This window comes from Chiloscyllium plagiosum, unplaced genomic scaffold, assembly GCF_037043375.1.
Source record: "Chiloscyllium plagiosum isolate Xiang-an unplaced genomic scaffold, Cpla_swu_hap1 HiC_scaffold_16, whole genome shotgun sequence".
In the NCBI taxonomy this organism is placed as follows: domain Eukaryota; kingdom Metazoa; phylum Chordata; class Chondrichthyes; order Orectolobiformes; family Hemiscylliidae; genus Chiloscyllium; species Chiloscyllium plagiosum.
The window spans coordinates 49,285,135-49,300,542 of NW_028270154.1; the positions used below are offsets into that span (position 1 = coordinate 49,285,135).

General features: G+C 40.4%; 1 protein-coding gene across 6 annotated transcripts in view; it reads left to right on the forward strand.

Moving 5' to 3' along the window:
• Positions 1–15,408, forward strand: part of LOC122556682 (glutamate receptor ionotropic, delta-2-like) — a 530,324-nt gene that overhangs the window by 432,619 nt on the left and 82,297 nt on the right. For all 6 annotated transcript variants that reach the window (XR_015759754.1, XR_015759755.1, XM_043703715.2 and 3 more), the window contains one exon: positions 6,477–6,672. Coding sequence is in view for 4 of the 6 variants with exons in the window: in XM_043703715.2 (XP_043559650.1) it covers positions 6,477–6,672 (196 nt within the window). In the remaining 2 variants the exon portion in view is untranslated. The remainder of the gene's footprint in view (positions 1–6,476; positions 6,673–15,408) is intronic.

Below are 15,408 nucleotides of genomic sequence, written 5' to 3' on the forward strand. Positions count from 1 at the left end.
ATATGTCTTCACTTCTTTCTCAAATTCCTGTCAACTTCACCACAGAATAAATTAATATTTCATCAGTCATCCAATTTGTAATGGGTAAAGAACCTTTTTGTGAATATTCCTGTTGAACTAATTAGTAACTGTCGCACGTTTATGTTCCCTAATTCTGGTCCTGCCTGAAGTGAAATTATCTTCCTCTACATCTAAACTCTCATAACCTTTCATAATCTTAAAGGCCTAATACTACTGTTGCTCCCTGTTTAGAAAAGAGAAATCTAACCTTTGAACTGTCCTGATATGTATTATTCTATAATATTTTACATTAATCTTCAATTGAGTATACCCTCTATGCTATTGTGTGGCACGATCACTATGTGGAATAAATAGATTTCAAACAGATCTCACAATCAGAAGTTGACATCTATGAGACAATTTAGGCCATTATGATCAGCAGAATTGTACTCAGATAAAATCAGTAAACTCATGGCCCAGTATATTTTCCCGTGTATTCGTCAGCTGAAGAATGAAGTATAACTGAATAAAGAGTACAGAAATGCATTCCAGGAGCAGAGCAGGGGAGACTTAAAAATGAGAACTCAACCTGATGAAGCTATAATAGAAGTACTGTTGTGACAAACAATAAAGGCAGCATGTGACAAACAGAGCTAAGCTATCCCACAACCAGTGGATCAGGATCACACTTTGCAATCCTGATACATCTGGTCATGTACAATAGGGGACAGTTAAATAATGAACTGGAGAAGGAAGCTCCATAAATTTCTCCATCCTCAAAGAATACTGAACACAGCAGCAAGTGCAAAAGACAAAGCTGAAGCAATTGCAAACATCTTCAATCAACAGTGCAATATGAATGATCCATGTCAGCCTCCAATTGAGAGATGCCAGTTGTCTGCTAATTTGATCAAATGACAGCTGATGGCATTAAATTCTGCAAAGGATGTGTTAAGCCAATAGCCTTCTTCTCTCCTGTAACCATTCTGTAATTCTAATTAGTAATGATTTCATATTTTCTATTTGTTCACCCGCTTACCTAATACCCTCCAAATCCTCTATTTAATCAGGTCGTGTTTTTTTCTTTGTCATCATGCAAACTTTAACTTTCTGAATGGTTGCATCTCTTATGCAATATATTCCTCTTGCAAGCAACTCCCTTAAAGTGATCACTCAATAATGTCTGGTGGATATTGCCCCCAATGTTGGGACTAAGGAAAAATAAGAGAAGGTACAATAAGAAAGCAAAGCTGGGGAGAGAAGTGTAATGGAGTGATTCCATGGGAGAAGGAAAGGATTTGTGACTGCAAGTACTAATTTGCAGTGCCATCCTACATCCTTGCAATTACTGTAAGATCTTGTCATGGGTCACAAATTTCAAATGGACCTTTTCTGAAGCCAGGGTCACTATTGCGAGCATCACAGGAAATTCAAATTTATTTTCCCACATCATTTGATGTGCTGAAACCCTTTTTAAAAACTCACCAGATTTAAGGGTTTGTAACCTGTGGGGAAACCTTGCATGAAGAGTCCCGTACTTTCTGACAGGTAAGTGTTAAATGTTTTGACATCACTGAATGTCACAATTAGACACAACATTGTCGTATGGATGTCATAGGGTCATAGAGAGGTACAGCTTGGAAACAAACCCTTTGGTCCAACTCATCCATGCAGCCCAGATATCCTAAATTACTCTAGTTCCATTTGCCAGCATTTGGCCCATATCCCTCTAAATGCTTCCGATTCATCTACCCATCCAGATGCTTTTTAAATGTTGTAATTGTACCAAGCCCCACCACATCCTCTATACTTGCTCATTCTACACATGCACCACCCACTGTGTGAAAATATTGCCCCTTAAGTCTCTTTTAAATCTTTCCCCTCTCACCTTAATTCTATGCCCTCTAGTTTTGTACTCCGCCCACCCTGGGAAAAAGATCTTGACTATTTAACCTATCCATGCCCTTCATGATTTTATAAGCCTCTACATGGTCACCCTCATCTTCCAATGCTCCAGGGAAAACAATCCCGGTCTATGCAGCCTCTCCCTATAGCTCAAACTTTCTAACCCTGGCAACACCCTTGTAAATCTTTTCTGAACCCTTTCAAGTTTCACAACATATTTGCTATAGCACGGAGACCAGAATTGTACATAGTATTCCAAAAGTGACCTAACCAATGGCCAACTGCAATATGTGTTGCTGGAAAAGCGCAGCAGGTCAGGCAGCATCCAAGGAACAGGAGAATCGACGTTTCGGGCATAAGCCCTTCTTCAGGGCCCTTCTTCATAAGCCCTGAAGGAGGGCTTATGTCCGAAACGTCGATTCTCCTGTTCCTTGGATGCTGTCTGACCTGCTGCGCTTTTCCAGCAACACATTTTCAGCTCTGATCTCCAGCATCTGCAGTCCTCACTTTCTCCCCAACTGCAATATGACCTCCCAACTCCATGCTCGATGCTCTGACCAATTAGGGAAAGTATACCAAACACCTTCTTCACTATCCTATCTAACTGCGACTCCACTTTCAAGGAGCTATGAACCCCACTCTAAGTTCTCTTTGTTCAGTAACATTCCTGAGCACCTTACCATTAAGTATATAAGTTCTGCCCTGATTTGCCTTTCCAAAATGCAGCATCTCACATTTGTCTAAATTAAATTCTATCTGCCACTCCTCGGTCCATCTGCTAATATCCCATTGTACTCTGAGGTAATTCTCTTCACTGTATACTATACCTCCAATTTTGACACCACCTGCAAGCATACTAACTATACCTCCTTTGTTCACATCCAAATCATTTATTTAAATGATGAAAAGCAGTGGACCCAGCACCAATCCTTATGGCACATTGCTAGTCACAGGCCTCCAGTCTGAAATGCATCCCTCCACCACCACCCTCTCTCTTTTACCTTTGAGCCAGTTTTGTGTCCAAATGGCTAGTTCTCCCTGTATTACATGTGATCCAACCTTGCTAACCAGTCTACCATGAAAAACCTTGTCCAATGCTTTACTGAAGTCCATTTGGATGTATGTCAATGCAATGTTTGATCATGAGATTTGTCCTTTAAAGGGAAGGTCATCATTGCATTGACAATTATTGTGTGTATTGATATGCATGACCATACTTTTCCCAATAGAAAGAATGCCATAATGCTTTCAAACTGTAGCATTTAAAGTTAATACACTGGCTACATTTAATTGACTGACATGCAGTCTGCTTTCAAATGAAAACGACACAATCTGCAGCTTTTAAAAAAAGGCATCTCATGTTTCAATTTTATTGTATTCTACTGTTGACATTAATGAACATCACTTGACAGCTGGGAATGTTTATGAACATTTGGTTGAGTTTCCAAAAGTCAAACACCACTTATCTCATAGGGTGGAAGTGCTGTCTTTATATATTCATTGACATATTTCAGAGATTGTTATGCAATTCACTGACTTTGATGCTATGAAAGATAAATATTTTTACAGCAGACTGAAAATTCCAAGTCATTTAGCATTTTTTCCAATGGTGTTTACAGAGAAAGGTTTTGTTTTGTGTAGGAAGTGCCTTTGAATGTGACAGATGGATTAGATTGTTAGATAACCATCTCAATTTTTAATGACTATATCAAACATATTCAGGGACCTACCTCTATTGGATGGCTGGTTGAGTGGCTACGAAGTATAGAGGGGGGCAAGGTAGAGATAAGGAAATGAAAGTGGCCCAACTCGCAACTCTGGTGTCCAAAATGAAAATTAGCTAAGGATTTTAAATTTAACACAACTGTACACAAAGAGTAAGGAGAACATTGAATATGGAGGCAACAACTGTATTGCTAAGGGTTTTGACAGCCAATGAACTGAGGAATAGAGCAGTACATCATAAGAAACAATGATGGAAAGGGAGAATAACAGCATGAGATGTCACTAGCGTACAAATGGAAGATGACATGTGGCCTATAAAGCAGGTCACTGAAAGGCAGCATGCAAATGAACATAATGAGAGGTCTAAGAATTGGTCCTTGTTTGGTGCATGAGATGATGGCATGGAAAAATGTGAAGAAAATTTATTGCAGGACTTATATTGACTATGTTCTAAAAGGAAGAAGAACCACACAGGGCATGCCATTTAAGTGAGGACTGCAAGAGAAATGCAAAGGAGATTGATGTGATTAACTGTGCCATATTTTCTGGAAAATTGTGCAGGGAGGTAATACCAGAACCAGAATCATCGATGCAGTTAATCATACCTTTGAGCAAAGCAATCTCAACAGTGTGGCTTCAGAGAACTTCAGGGATTTGAACATCAAGATTCCAGTGAACTAACCTTATTATTAGAGTTTTAAAAAGGCTGCCTATTAGTTCTCTGTGACATAGAAATGTAGAAGATATAAACAGCAGTAGATCATTTGACCCCTCAAGCCTGTTCCACCATTCAATATGATCAGGGCTGATCATCAAGGTCAATACCCTTATCCTGCCCTCCTCCATATCCTTTGATCCCTTTACCCACAAGAGCTATGTCTACCTCATCTTTGACAATAAATAATGTTTTGAAAATAATGTTTTGACCTCAACCACTTTCTCTGGCAGTGAATTCTACAGGCTTACCACTCTCTGGGTGAAAAAATTTCTCCCTATCTCAGCCTTAAAAAAAATTATCCCATATCCTTAAACTATGACCCCTGGTCTGGACTCCCCACCTATGGGAACATCTTTACTGCATCTAGCCTGTCTGGTCCTGTTAGAATTTAATAAGTTTCTATGAGATCCTCCTTATTCTTCTAAACTCCAGTGAATACAATCCTACTGACTCAATGTCTCCTCCTCCATCAGTCCTGCCATCCCAAGAATCAATTTGATAAACCTTCACTATGTGGCGTCTATAGCAAGAACATCCTTACTCAGAGAAGACGACGAAAACTACACACAATATTCCAGGTGTGGCCTCATAAATGCCGTGTATAACTGCAGCAAGACATTCCTGTTCCTCTACTCGAATAGTCTCCCTATGAAGGGGAAAATGCAATTTGCTTTCTGTACTGCCTGCTGCACTTCCACACTTACTTTCAATCGCTGTGCATGAGGACACCTGGTCTCATTGAACACTCCCCTCTCTGTTTACAGCCATTCAAATAATAACCTGCCTTTCTATTGTTGCTACTAAAGTGGATAACCTGACAGTTATCCACATTAAACTGCATTACCAAGTATTTTCTTGTTCACTCAAGCTATCCAAATCACAGTGCAATGTCTCTGTATCTTTAAAAAATGCCTCATATAAAATCATTTATTTCCTTGCGTTTAAAATCCTTTATGACTATAGCCCAATCAATCTCGATAATTAATTCTGTAAGGTTGAGAGAGCAAGAGATAAGTCTCATGGCTAAAATTAGATTTGAGAGAGCATAAAAGAAGATAAGATTTAAGCAGAGAAAAATACAGTTTCAGTGCTTTAGGTTGGAAGGATCCTTGAAGTACATTTGGCGCAAAGAGCTCAGGGAAGAGGTGGCCAGTGGTATTATTACTGAATTGTTAATCACCTGACCCAGTAATGGTTTGAATCTCAAAGATGGTAGAATTTTCGGGTGGCATGGTGGCACAATGGTTAGCACTGCTGCCTCACAGTGCCAGAGACCTGGGTTTTATCCTATCCTCAAGCAAATGTCTGTGCAGAGTTTGCACATTCTCCTCATACTTCATGAGTTTCCTCCAGGTGCACCGGTTTCCTCCAACACTCCAAGGGTGTGTAGGTTAGGTAGGTTGGCTGTGCTATTGTGCCCAGGGATGTGCAGGCGAGGTGGATTAGCCAAGGGAAATAATGATTTATAGGGTATGGGGTTCGGTCTGGATGGGTTACACTTAAAAGGATCAGTGTGGACTAAATGGGCTGAATGGGCTGCATCCATACTGTAAGGATTCTATAATTCTAAAAGAGGGAAGTATAAAAGGCAGCTGGTCAGATAGTCTCTATTTTAATTGGGAAAACTTGTTCACTCGTTGTTGAAGGAGTGGATGCAGACAAGAGGAAAATGATTTTAAAAAAACAGTTTGCTATAAAGAAATTAATTTAGGTTGTACTGAGAAATCTACTCAACTTCTTGAACCAGACTGATGTCATAAATTTGTGAGGAGGGCATTTCTTGCATCTGGTTATACAGGAGATTTTTTAAAAAAGATGAATTTACGTTATGAAGAAAATACTGTTACTTGAATTTTTGATATTTCGGAGGTGATATTACAATCTTAGTGATATATATATATAAACATGTTTTTTATGAGGAATATTTATACATTTCTTAATCAGCACCTGGTGTTTTGAATGCGGCAATACTAATTATCAAATTGAGAAGCTAGCATAATTAAAACGCTTTGAGATAATTAAAATGCCATGACGAATTTTCAATTAAAATAAATTATGACATTCGACTGAATAAATTGTAAATAAAATCTAGGCATTTACTAATATAACTATGTCTTCTATAATACAGATCTTTCCAGGACCTTGCCAAACAGACAGATGTTCCATATGGTACAGTCCTTGATTCAGAAGTATTGCAAATAATCAAAACCAAAGGTCGAAATCCATTTGAGCTTGAACAAACATATGCTCATTTGTGGAATATGATAAACAAAACGAATGGTTTGGAAAACTGCGTGAAGAGAATTCATGATGGAATTCAAAGGGTGAGTAAGCAACTACGTACAAGACAATATTTGCTGCACAAACTTAATTACTGTTTAACTTAAATAGACTCTTATTTTTGTTCATATGTGTTTAATGGCATATACTGAGAGTGTGTTAGATGTATTTTTAATTAAAAGATTATAGTATATATAGGATGGAAATGTGGACACAAAGCAAGAAAATTAGTCACAATTGCAAATATTTCTGTTCTACATTGTGAATTGAAATGTAAGACAATTTTTAAAATAAATTATAACTTCAGGATTTTCATTAAAATCCATCCTGAATGATGCATACATACTTGTACCCCATGCAAGTCTGTCAAAAATCTAAAATGAAATTACCTTGAGTAATAAATCTGATGTTGTATTCAGATAATATGGAAGCAATATTATTGCTGTATTGTTTTGTAATTTTATGACCATTCAATACTGGCACAGGAAGAGCGAATTTAGGAGATAACTCATGCAGTCATAATACTCCTATGACAATGGTGCTTACTGTTTTTGAAGCAATTGAAAACTCAGCATCAGCTTAAAAGTTGAAAACTTTGTTAAGTTAACTCTGAATTTGTAGAGGTATTTTTGAGCCAATCTGGCCTGGTACTTAGAAGGCTCTAGCAGCTGGCACACAGTGCAAGTGTGATACTAATGTAACACCGAGCCATTTAGTGAAATGTTTACCCCCTTAACTGTTCGTGTCTCTGAATTCTGACAGATTACCTATCTCAGCATCTGTATTAAAAAGCAATGGAAGCCATAGAGGTTGGTTGTCTCCAAGTAATCTCAAAGCATCAATGCTAAGAAGTGAAACTATGAACCATAAAATGCAACCTGTTTTTATAAGACTTGTGTAGTCCCCTGTATGCAAAGCAACCTGGCAGAAGCATGCAAGTCATAAGTGCTCCCAAACTCCAAAGTGATATCTTGAAGGGCTGATGTGATGCATGAGTTGGCCTGAGAGCAGGAAAGGTGATGTGATGAGACTGATGGTTTCCCAATTTGTGTGGTTAAAAGTTAAAGAATGGTGTTCGTGGAGAGTGGAGGGACATTGTGTGAAGACAGAGTTGGAGGAAGACTTGGAGAGACAAGTGGGAGTTGCATTTCCATATCGGGAATTGGAGGTTTCTTGGTTCTCAGGAGAGGATGGCATTACTGGAAGCTGCTTAGAAATCAGATGGGTCAGATGATTAATAAGATTCAAGTGCATGAAAATGAGGTAATTACTCCTCATAACTGAGATTCTGAACTTATTGTTTAAACCTCAAGAAGCAAATACCAAACTTTTTTTTAATCAATCGTAAAATCCTGATTTTTTTTTTCGTTTTACTGATATCTTCCCTCAGTTCTCACCTTTTTTCCATGCTGCTGAAAGGCACAGAGCCATATGGCAGAATTTATCCTGTCTGACTTCACAAAAATAATAACATATGAGATGACCTAATCTGGTGACAGTCAGCAAATCAAATTCCCAATGTTGTTGAAAAACTTATCCAACTTAACTCCTCACATCTTAACTTACAAGTTCAGAATCTTGTCCTAGGGTGACAAGATATTAATTTCCATGCATTTGCATCTCATTAGTGCCCCAACTTGTCATGATAGCATCTCACTTCAAATCTTCCTCCTGCAATCGAGAAACTCAATGATACAAAACTCCACAGCTAAAACATAGTGAGTACCTAGTGAGTTTTGAGAAGATTTGTAGCTCAGGTTGAGGTTCTGGATGTAGGTTTGCTCACTGAGCTAGAAATGAACCTTCCAGCTCGGCGAGCAAAGCTACATCCATAGTGAGTACCTTGGCAATTTTCATCAGTATCTTTTGCAGTTTATGGGAATGACTATACTGCCAATCATACTTCTGTTTTTATGGAACCGCTTCTTCTGCATGCCTCCATGACCAATTACCATACTTTTCCTCAACCCTTCATCCACAGAACTCGGCATCAGCAAAACACAGAGCTCATACCCTCATCAGGCCTGTGTTTGGCCCAAAGCAGCCAGTATTTCAGGCCTTCAAGTACCTACATTAGAGCTGAAAGACTGCCAGGACTTGCACATTTGTAGCAGGTCAGTTTACACTGAGATTCAGCCATGCATTTCATGCATCTATACAGGATTTTTAGCGTTTACTTCAAGGCAGGCATCCTCTGGGCCATGGCCTGCTTTTAAGAGGTCAAAGAATTTAGCACCAAGTTAGAAGCAGACATCCTCTGTGGCTTAGCTACTTGTTGCAAAATGGGATTGCAGTGAGAAGGACTAAGGAGAAAAAGTATTTGTCAGACAGGGGATGGATATGTTGTTGTACATCAAGGCTGCACTGCATGCAAGCATCATACATCCACAACCAGGGGCTGAGTACATTGCTAACTAGGCCAGCATTTATTGCTTCCCCCCTAATTGCCCAGAGGGCAGTTATGTGATTGAAGGAAATGTCAATGTGTGAAAGTGAAAGAGGAGGAGTGTTTCGTGTGTTTAGGGTAGACTCTAGTCAGTGATGGGATACCAATACATTCAGACTAGGGCTGGTTCGGTTTCAGTCCAGACAGTAGGCCACAGTCAGTCAAGCATTTGTTCGGCCATGACTCTGGGGATCTGTGCCCTTGCTGTCTGGAGATCTTGACACAGAGAGTCCTCAAGCTCATGTGGAAGAAATTGGAGGATTACATCCCGGACAGTCAGGGTGCTGTTGTGAGATCAGTATAGAGGGTGGACTCCAGTCAGTCAGCACTGACCTGCCAAGGCAGTCCGGGGGTAGAATATAGTCATTGGGGTCTGGCTACTAATAGTCAAGAGGGTTTATTAGGGTACAATAATAAACCTGGCACAAGTGAGCTATAAAGTCTGGAAATAGGAGTCATTTCAGAGGATTGATGAAGGAATAGCCACAGTGATTGTCAGCATTTATACACAGGGTTGGCCCTCAAAGTTAATGGAAGAGAACAGGGAGATCTCAAAGTATGGAGAGGGTTCATGCCTGTTGTGGTTACTCTGGCATTCCTGATGAAGGGCTTATGCCTGAAACGTCAACTCTCCTGCTCCTCGGATGATGCGTGACCTGCTGTGCTTTTTCAGCACAGCACTTTTCAACTCTGACTCTCCAGCATCTGGAGTCCTCACTTTCTCAGGGTTACTCTGGCCCCCACATGAGTACACTATTAAGCCATTAAGGGCACCTCGAGAATTATGAGGTCTGGGAGTAAAGTGGTCAAATCAATAGTGATGTGAATGGGCTGAACCAAAATGGGGGAGTCTGCACCATCATCAGGAACACTGGCCCAGCAGCTCAAGAGCAAGTATGAAGAATGGGGGGAAATAGATGTGTCACAGGGTTCCACCCCATATAATCAATCACATTGTAATTATCAAATTCAAATTCTGGAGGTCTTCATCAAGTATTCTAGGAGCTACCATGACTTGTACACTCACAGGTTCCTGCCTCTTTCAAAAATTCAGGATGACTGCTGGGAGACAAGGTGTACCCCTCAAAATATGGCTCATGCCACCTTTAAGAATGAAGAGCAATGACGATTAAGTCACCCACGTGAGTACAAAATTGGAACCTCACCACATCGGGTTGAAAGTCAATTGACAATAAGTTCACAAAACTGCTGCAATCAAATGGGAGAAGTAAGATACTGTTTTTTTTTGCTATGGAGGCAGTGTTACTGGCTTTGTTTTTAAGGTCTGCCAAAGGGCAACTACAATAACAATGGCTTCACTGATTAAGAAATGCTGCCATCTGCCATCAATTCTAGAGATCACTAATTATCAAAGATTGTAGATATCGCACAGTCATGAGCATTGCATTGTTCTCACTGATTGCCTCCTTGTCATCTACGCTCAGCAAGTCTTAACATAAGGGGGGACTTAAAAGCAGAGCCTGATATTTCCATTTATCTGTGACAATCTATAGCGAGTACTGAAAGACAACACATAGCAATTGCCATAACCTCAGACAGAAAAATAAATGTGCAAAGACATGGGCTGTGGTGTTTTTGTTTGGACAAGTGTGGGGAATTTCATAGTGGGTTACTTTTGGACAACTATTTCACAATGGAGCACAAGCGCTTTGCTTGTCTACTGTACATTTAAAAAGGTCACACATCTGAGCATTTCTTACTGAGGCATGGTGGAAGCTTCCTTGGGATGTCTTCCTGCCAATTTGTGTGAGACCAGAGCCTTCAGCCTGATTGTAAAGGATGTGAGGCCTCATTTGTCACTTTATCAACACTCTGTGATCTCTTTGACATTCCCCTCGGAGTGAATGTTCATGGAGCTGAAGTGGCAGATGGATTGCCCAGTTTCTTTGTGGTCTTGTTCTTAATAAGAAGGCCATGCAGAAAGAGACAGTGATTACTAGAGCTATAGCAAGTGAAGCCAGATGATCCCTGGAATGGTAGGTCTAACATATGATGAATGGCTGAGGATCCTGGGATTGTATTCATTAGAGTTTAGAAGGTTGAGGGAAGATCTAATAGAAACTTACAAGAAAATGCATGGCTTAGAAAGGGTGGACGCTGGGAAACCTTGTTTCCATTAGACGGGGAGACTAGGACTCGTGGGCACAGTCTTAGAATTTGAAGGGGTCAATTTAGAATGGAAATGAGGAGACATTTCTTCAGCCAGAGAGCAGTGGGCCTGTGAAATTCATTGCCATGGAGTGCAGTGGAGGCCAGGCGCTCAATGTCTTCAAGGCAGAGATTGATAAATTCTTGATTTTGCAAGGAATTAAGAGGAGAGTGCGGGTAAGTGGAGTTGAAATGCCCATCAGCCATGATTAAATGGTGGAGTGAACTCAATGGGCTGAATGGCCTTACTTCCATGCATGTGTCTTATGGTCTTATGGTCTAAGTAAGAACAGTAACCTGCATCATTTGTCACACAGTCTCCAGAGGAAGAAGCAGGACAAGATGAGGCATGATGGAAGCTTCCTTGGGCAACAATTTACTTTCAGATAGTCAACATGATTTCATCAAGGGTAGGCCGTGTCTCACAAACCTCATTGAGTTTTTTGAAACGGTGACCAAGCATGTAGATGAGGATAGGGCAGTTGACGTGGTATACATGGACTTCAGTAAAGCCTTTGATAAGGTTCCACATGGTAGGCTGTTGGAGAAAATGCAGAGGCATGGAATTGAGGGTGATTTAGCAGTTTGGATTTGAAACTGGCTTTCTGAAAGAAGACAGCGAGCGGTGGTTGATAGAAAATATTCAGCCTGGAGTCCAGTTATTAGTGGTGTGCCACAAGGATTTGTTTTGGGACCACTGCTGTCTGTCATTTTCATAAATGACTTAGACACATGCATAGGTGGATGGATTAGTAAATTTGCAGACGACACTAAAGTCAGTGGAGAAGTGGACAGTTTGGAAGAATGTTACTGGTTGCAGGGGGACTTGGACAAACTGCAGAATTGGGCTGAGAGGTGGCAAATGGAGTTCAATGCAGCGAAATGTGAGATGATGCACTTTGGGAAGAATAACAGGAAGGCAGAATACTGGGTCAATGGAAAGATTCTTGGTAGTGTGGATATGCAGAGTGATCTTGGAGTCCATGTACATAGATCTCTGAAAGTTGCCACCCAGGTGGATAGTGCTGTTAAGAAGGCATACAGTGTGTTAGGTTTCATTCATAGTGGGATTGAGTTCTGGAGCCACAATATCATTCTGCAATTATACAAAACGCTAGTGCGACCACACTTGGAATATTGTGTACAGTTATGGTCGCCATATTTCAGGAAGGATGTGAAAGCATTGGAAAAGGTGCAGAGGAGATTTACCAGGATGTTGCCTGGTCTGGAGGGAAGGTCTTATGAGGAAAGGCTGAGAGACCTGGGTCTGTTCTCATTGGAAAGAAGAAGGTTAAGAGGGAATTTGATATAAGCTGATCAGAGGTTTAGATAGGGTAGACAGTGAAAGTCTTTTTCCTAGGATGATGATGTCAGTTTGTACAAGGGAGCATAACTACAAATTGAGGGGTGATAGATTTAAGACAGATGTCAGAGGCAGGTTTTTTATGCAGAGTGGTAAGGGCGTGGTATGCCCTACCTGCTAATGTAGTCAACTCAGCCACATTAGGGAGATTTAAACAATCCTTAGGTAAGCACATGGATGATTTTAGGATAATGTAGGGGGACGAGCTGAGAATAGTTCACAGGTCGGTGCAACATCGAGGGCCGAAGGGCCTATTCTGCGCTGTATTGTTCTATGTTCTATGTTCTAAGATCCAAGTGAAGGTGACAAAATGCAGATGAATAGTAAGACACAGGGTTCCTAGAATTTGCTGTGGTTATATGCAAATGTATGAAGAGCACTGCCACTGAAGATATCTCATTCCATCATTTCGGAGCTGTGGCATCTGCTATGATAAGAGGGAGCTGTTGGAAATCCCATCCCAGTGGATGTCAAGGTCACAGCTACCCTTAATTTTGGTGCCAAAATCTTTATTCAGTGAGCAACTGGAGACCTCTCCCAATCTTTCACCAAAAGTACATCAGGGAGGTCATTAATGTTGTTTTCACAATAGACCACCTCTACTTCCCCCTTTCCCTTGACGATAATCAAGCAACTTGAGCATTAGGATTCTCTATCTTCACTGTTCCCTTCAGATTCAGAGAGATATGGATTGCACCAAAGTTGTTTTAAATGTGCCCTCTCACTCCTATATTGTCAACTGCTTTGTAATCATGAAATTCAAATTCTGGAGGTCTCCATCAAATACTCTGGGTGTTGCCATGACTTGTATATACCTGAATACTCGCAGGTTCCTGCTTCTTTCCAAAATCCTCAGCTCATTCAGTATGACAGGTGGGAAACACTCAAAATCATGACTCATGCCACCTTTAAGAACTTTACAGACAGACGCAAAATGAAGAACAATGATGCTTACTATTCCATTAAAGCCATTGTGGAACAGACCATAGGCTAGTTTAAAGTGAGGGCTTGACAACTGTACCCTTCCAATGGAGCTTTGTAGTACAACCCAGAAAGGTTCATGGTGTTGTGCTTCGCTGTGCCCTGAACAACATGAGGACACAAAAGGGAGATCCCCTGGATGAAGACAGTATGGGGAACAAGAGCAATCTAACGATAAGGATGAGGCTAAGGATTTGAATTGGTAATGTTGCATTATCCATTTTAATATGTGATTGATATCTTCAGATGAATTAACATATAAGTAGCGACACACAACTAGGAGTGAGACAATACATTTGCATGGCATGGTACTACAGTTATGTATATCTGAAACCTTCCATGAGGATAGACATCTGAATGATGTGTAATTCAGTCTGTCATGACAGTCAGCCAAATTCTAAGGAGGAATCATTTGAAAATTCCTTCATGTGTATCGTTTCAATGCTTCAGAGTGTGCAGAGATTGCTAAACTGCCTTTATATGCTTGAACTTTCTCTACGGCAAGGTTTAACCACTGACTGTAGTGCTTTGTGCTGCTTTTCCTAGCAGATTACTGTGGATACAGTGAGCTTCTGAGCTGCCAAATGAACATTTCCAGCCTTAAAAAGCTTATACATAATAACATTTCCATGCTGATATATGTGAAATCATTGCTGATTCCATGCTCTCTCAAAAAGCTAGCGTAAACATAAAAGAATGTGTGCAGACCAGGCCCTGAGACATTCCCTGGACATTATCATTAGCATCAGTATCCTTCACAGTAAGATGAAATACATTGGTGCAGTCTCAAAGGTATGGTCAAAGGGACACAGGCCTATGACACAAACTGATCAAAGACTTGGTTACTTTTAAAAGATGAGGCTTGCTTAGTAATTGCAGCATTTTATATCCTTGGGATCTTGGAAAAGGCATCTCACATGTGTATGACTTAACCAGGTTCTATAACAAAAATCCTGCTACATCAGACATTGTAACACAGGAAGTGAAATCATATTAAGAAAAGTGATGGTCTCTTTAACCTGTGCCAGCTATGTGGCCTCAGTATGTTTTCTTCTTCCTCTCTCTCCCACTATATCGAGGTATGTTCCAGACCTGCACCCTCTGTTATTGTACTTATAAGGTGCCGGTGAAAATAAGTTCTTAAGAACATAAGGAATAGAAGCAGGAGTAGACCTTTCAGCCATTCAAGCCTGTCCCATCATTCAACAAGATCGTGGCTGATCCACCCCAGGACTCAACTCCTCTTTTATGCCAAACAAAAAAAAAAGACCTACAGATACTGGATTTTAGAAACAAACTCAGAAATGGCTGGAAAAACTCAGCAGGTCTGGCAGCATCTGTGGAAAGAAAGCAGAGTTAGTATTTCGGGTCCAGTGACCCTTCCTCAACACAAGCAAAGAGCGTTTACTAACTGGAATGATTTTCAGTGTTAGTCATAACTGGAGAACATTGCAGAAGGAAAGTCTAGATCTAAACTCGGTTGGCTAACAGCTGTCATAATACTTTCATCCTATGACAGTCATGTCACCCCCCCTTTTTCACCCATCCATCAAAGAATGTTAAAGGGTGGCTTCCAGCAGACAGGAGAGACAATAATCTTGTGGAAATGTCCCAGGCTCTGGTGACATGTGTTCAAATCCTATCATGGCTGCTGATAGAATTTAAATTCAATTAATAAATTTAGTATTAATACGACATTTTTCTAATTTATTTGATAAATTATGAATGATGGCCAATATTGGCTGCTGTTAAACAAATGTCCATTTGTGAAGGAAATCTGCCATCTATATCTGGTCTGGCCTATATGTGACTCCAGACCCA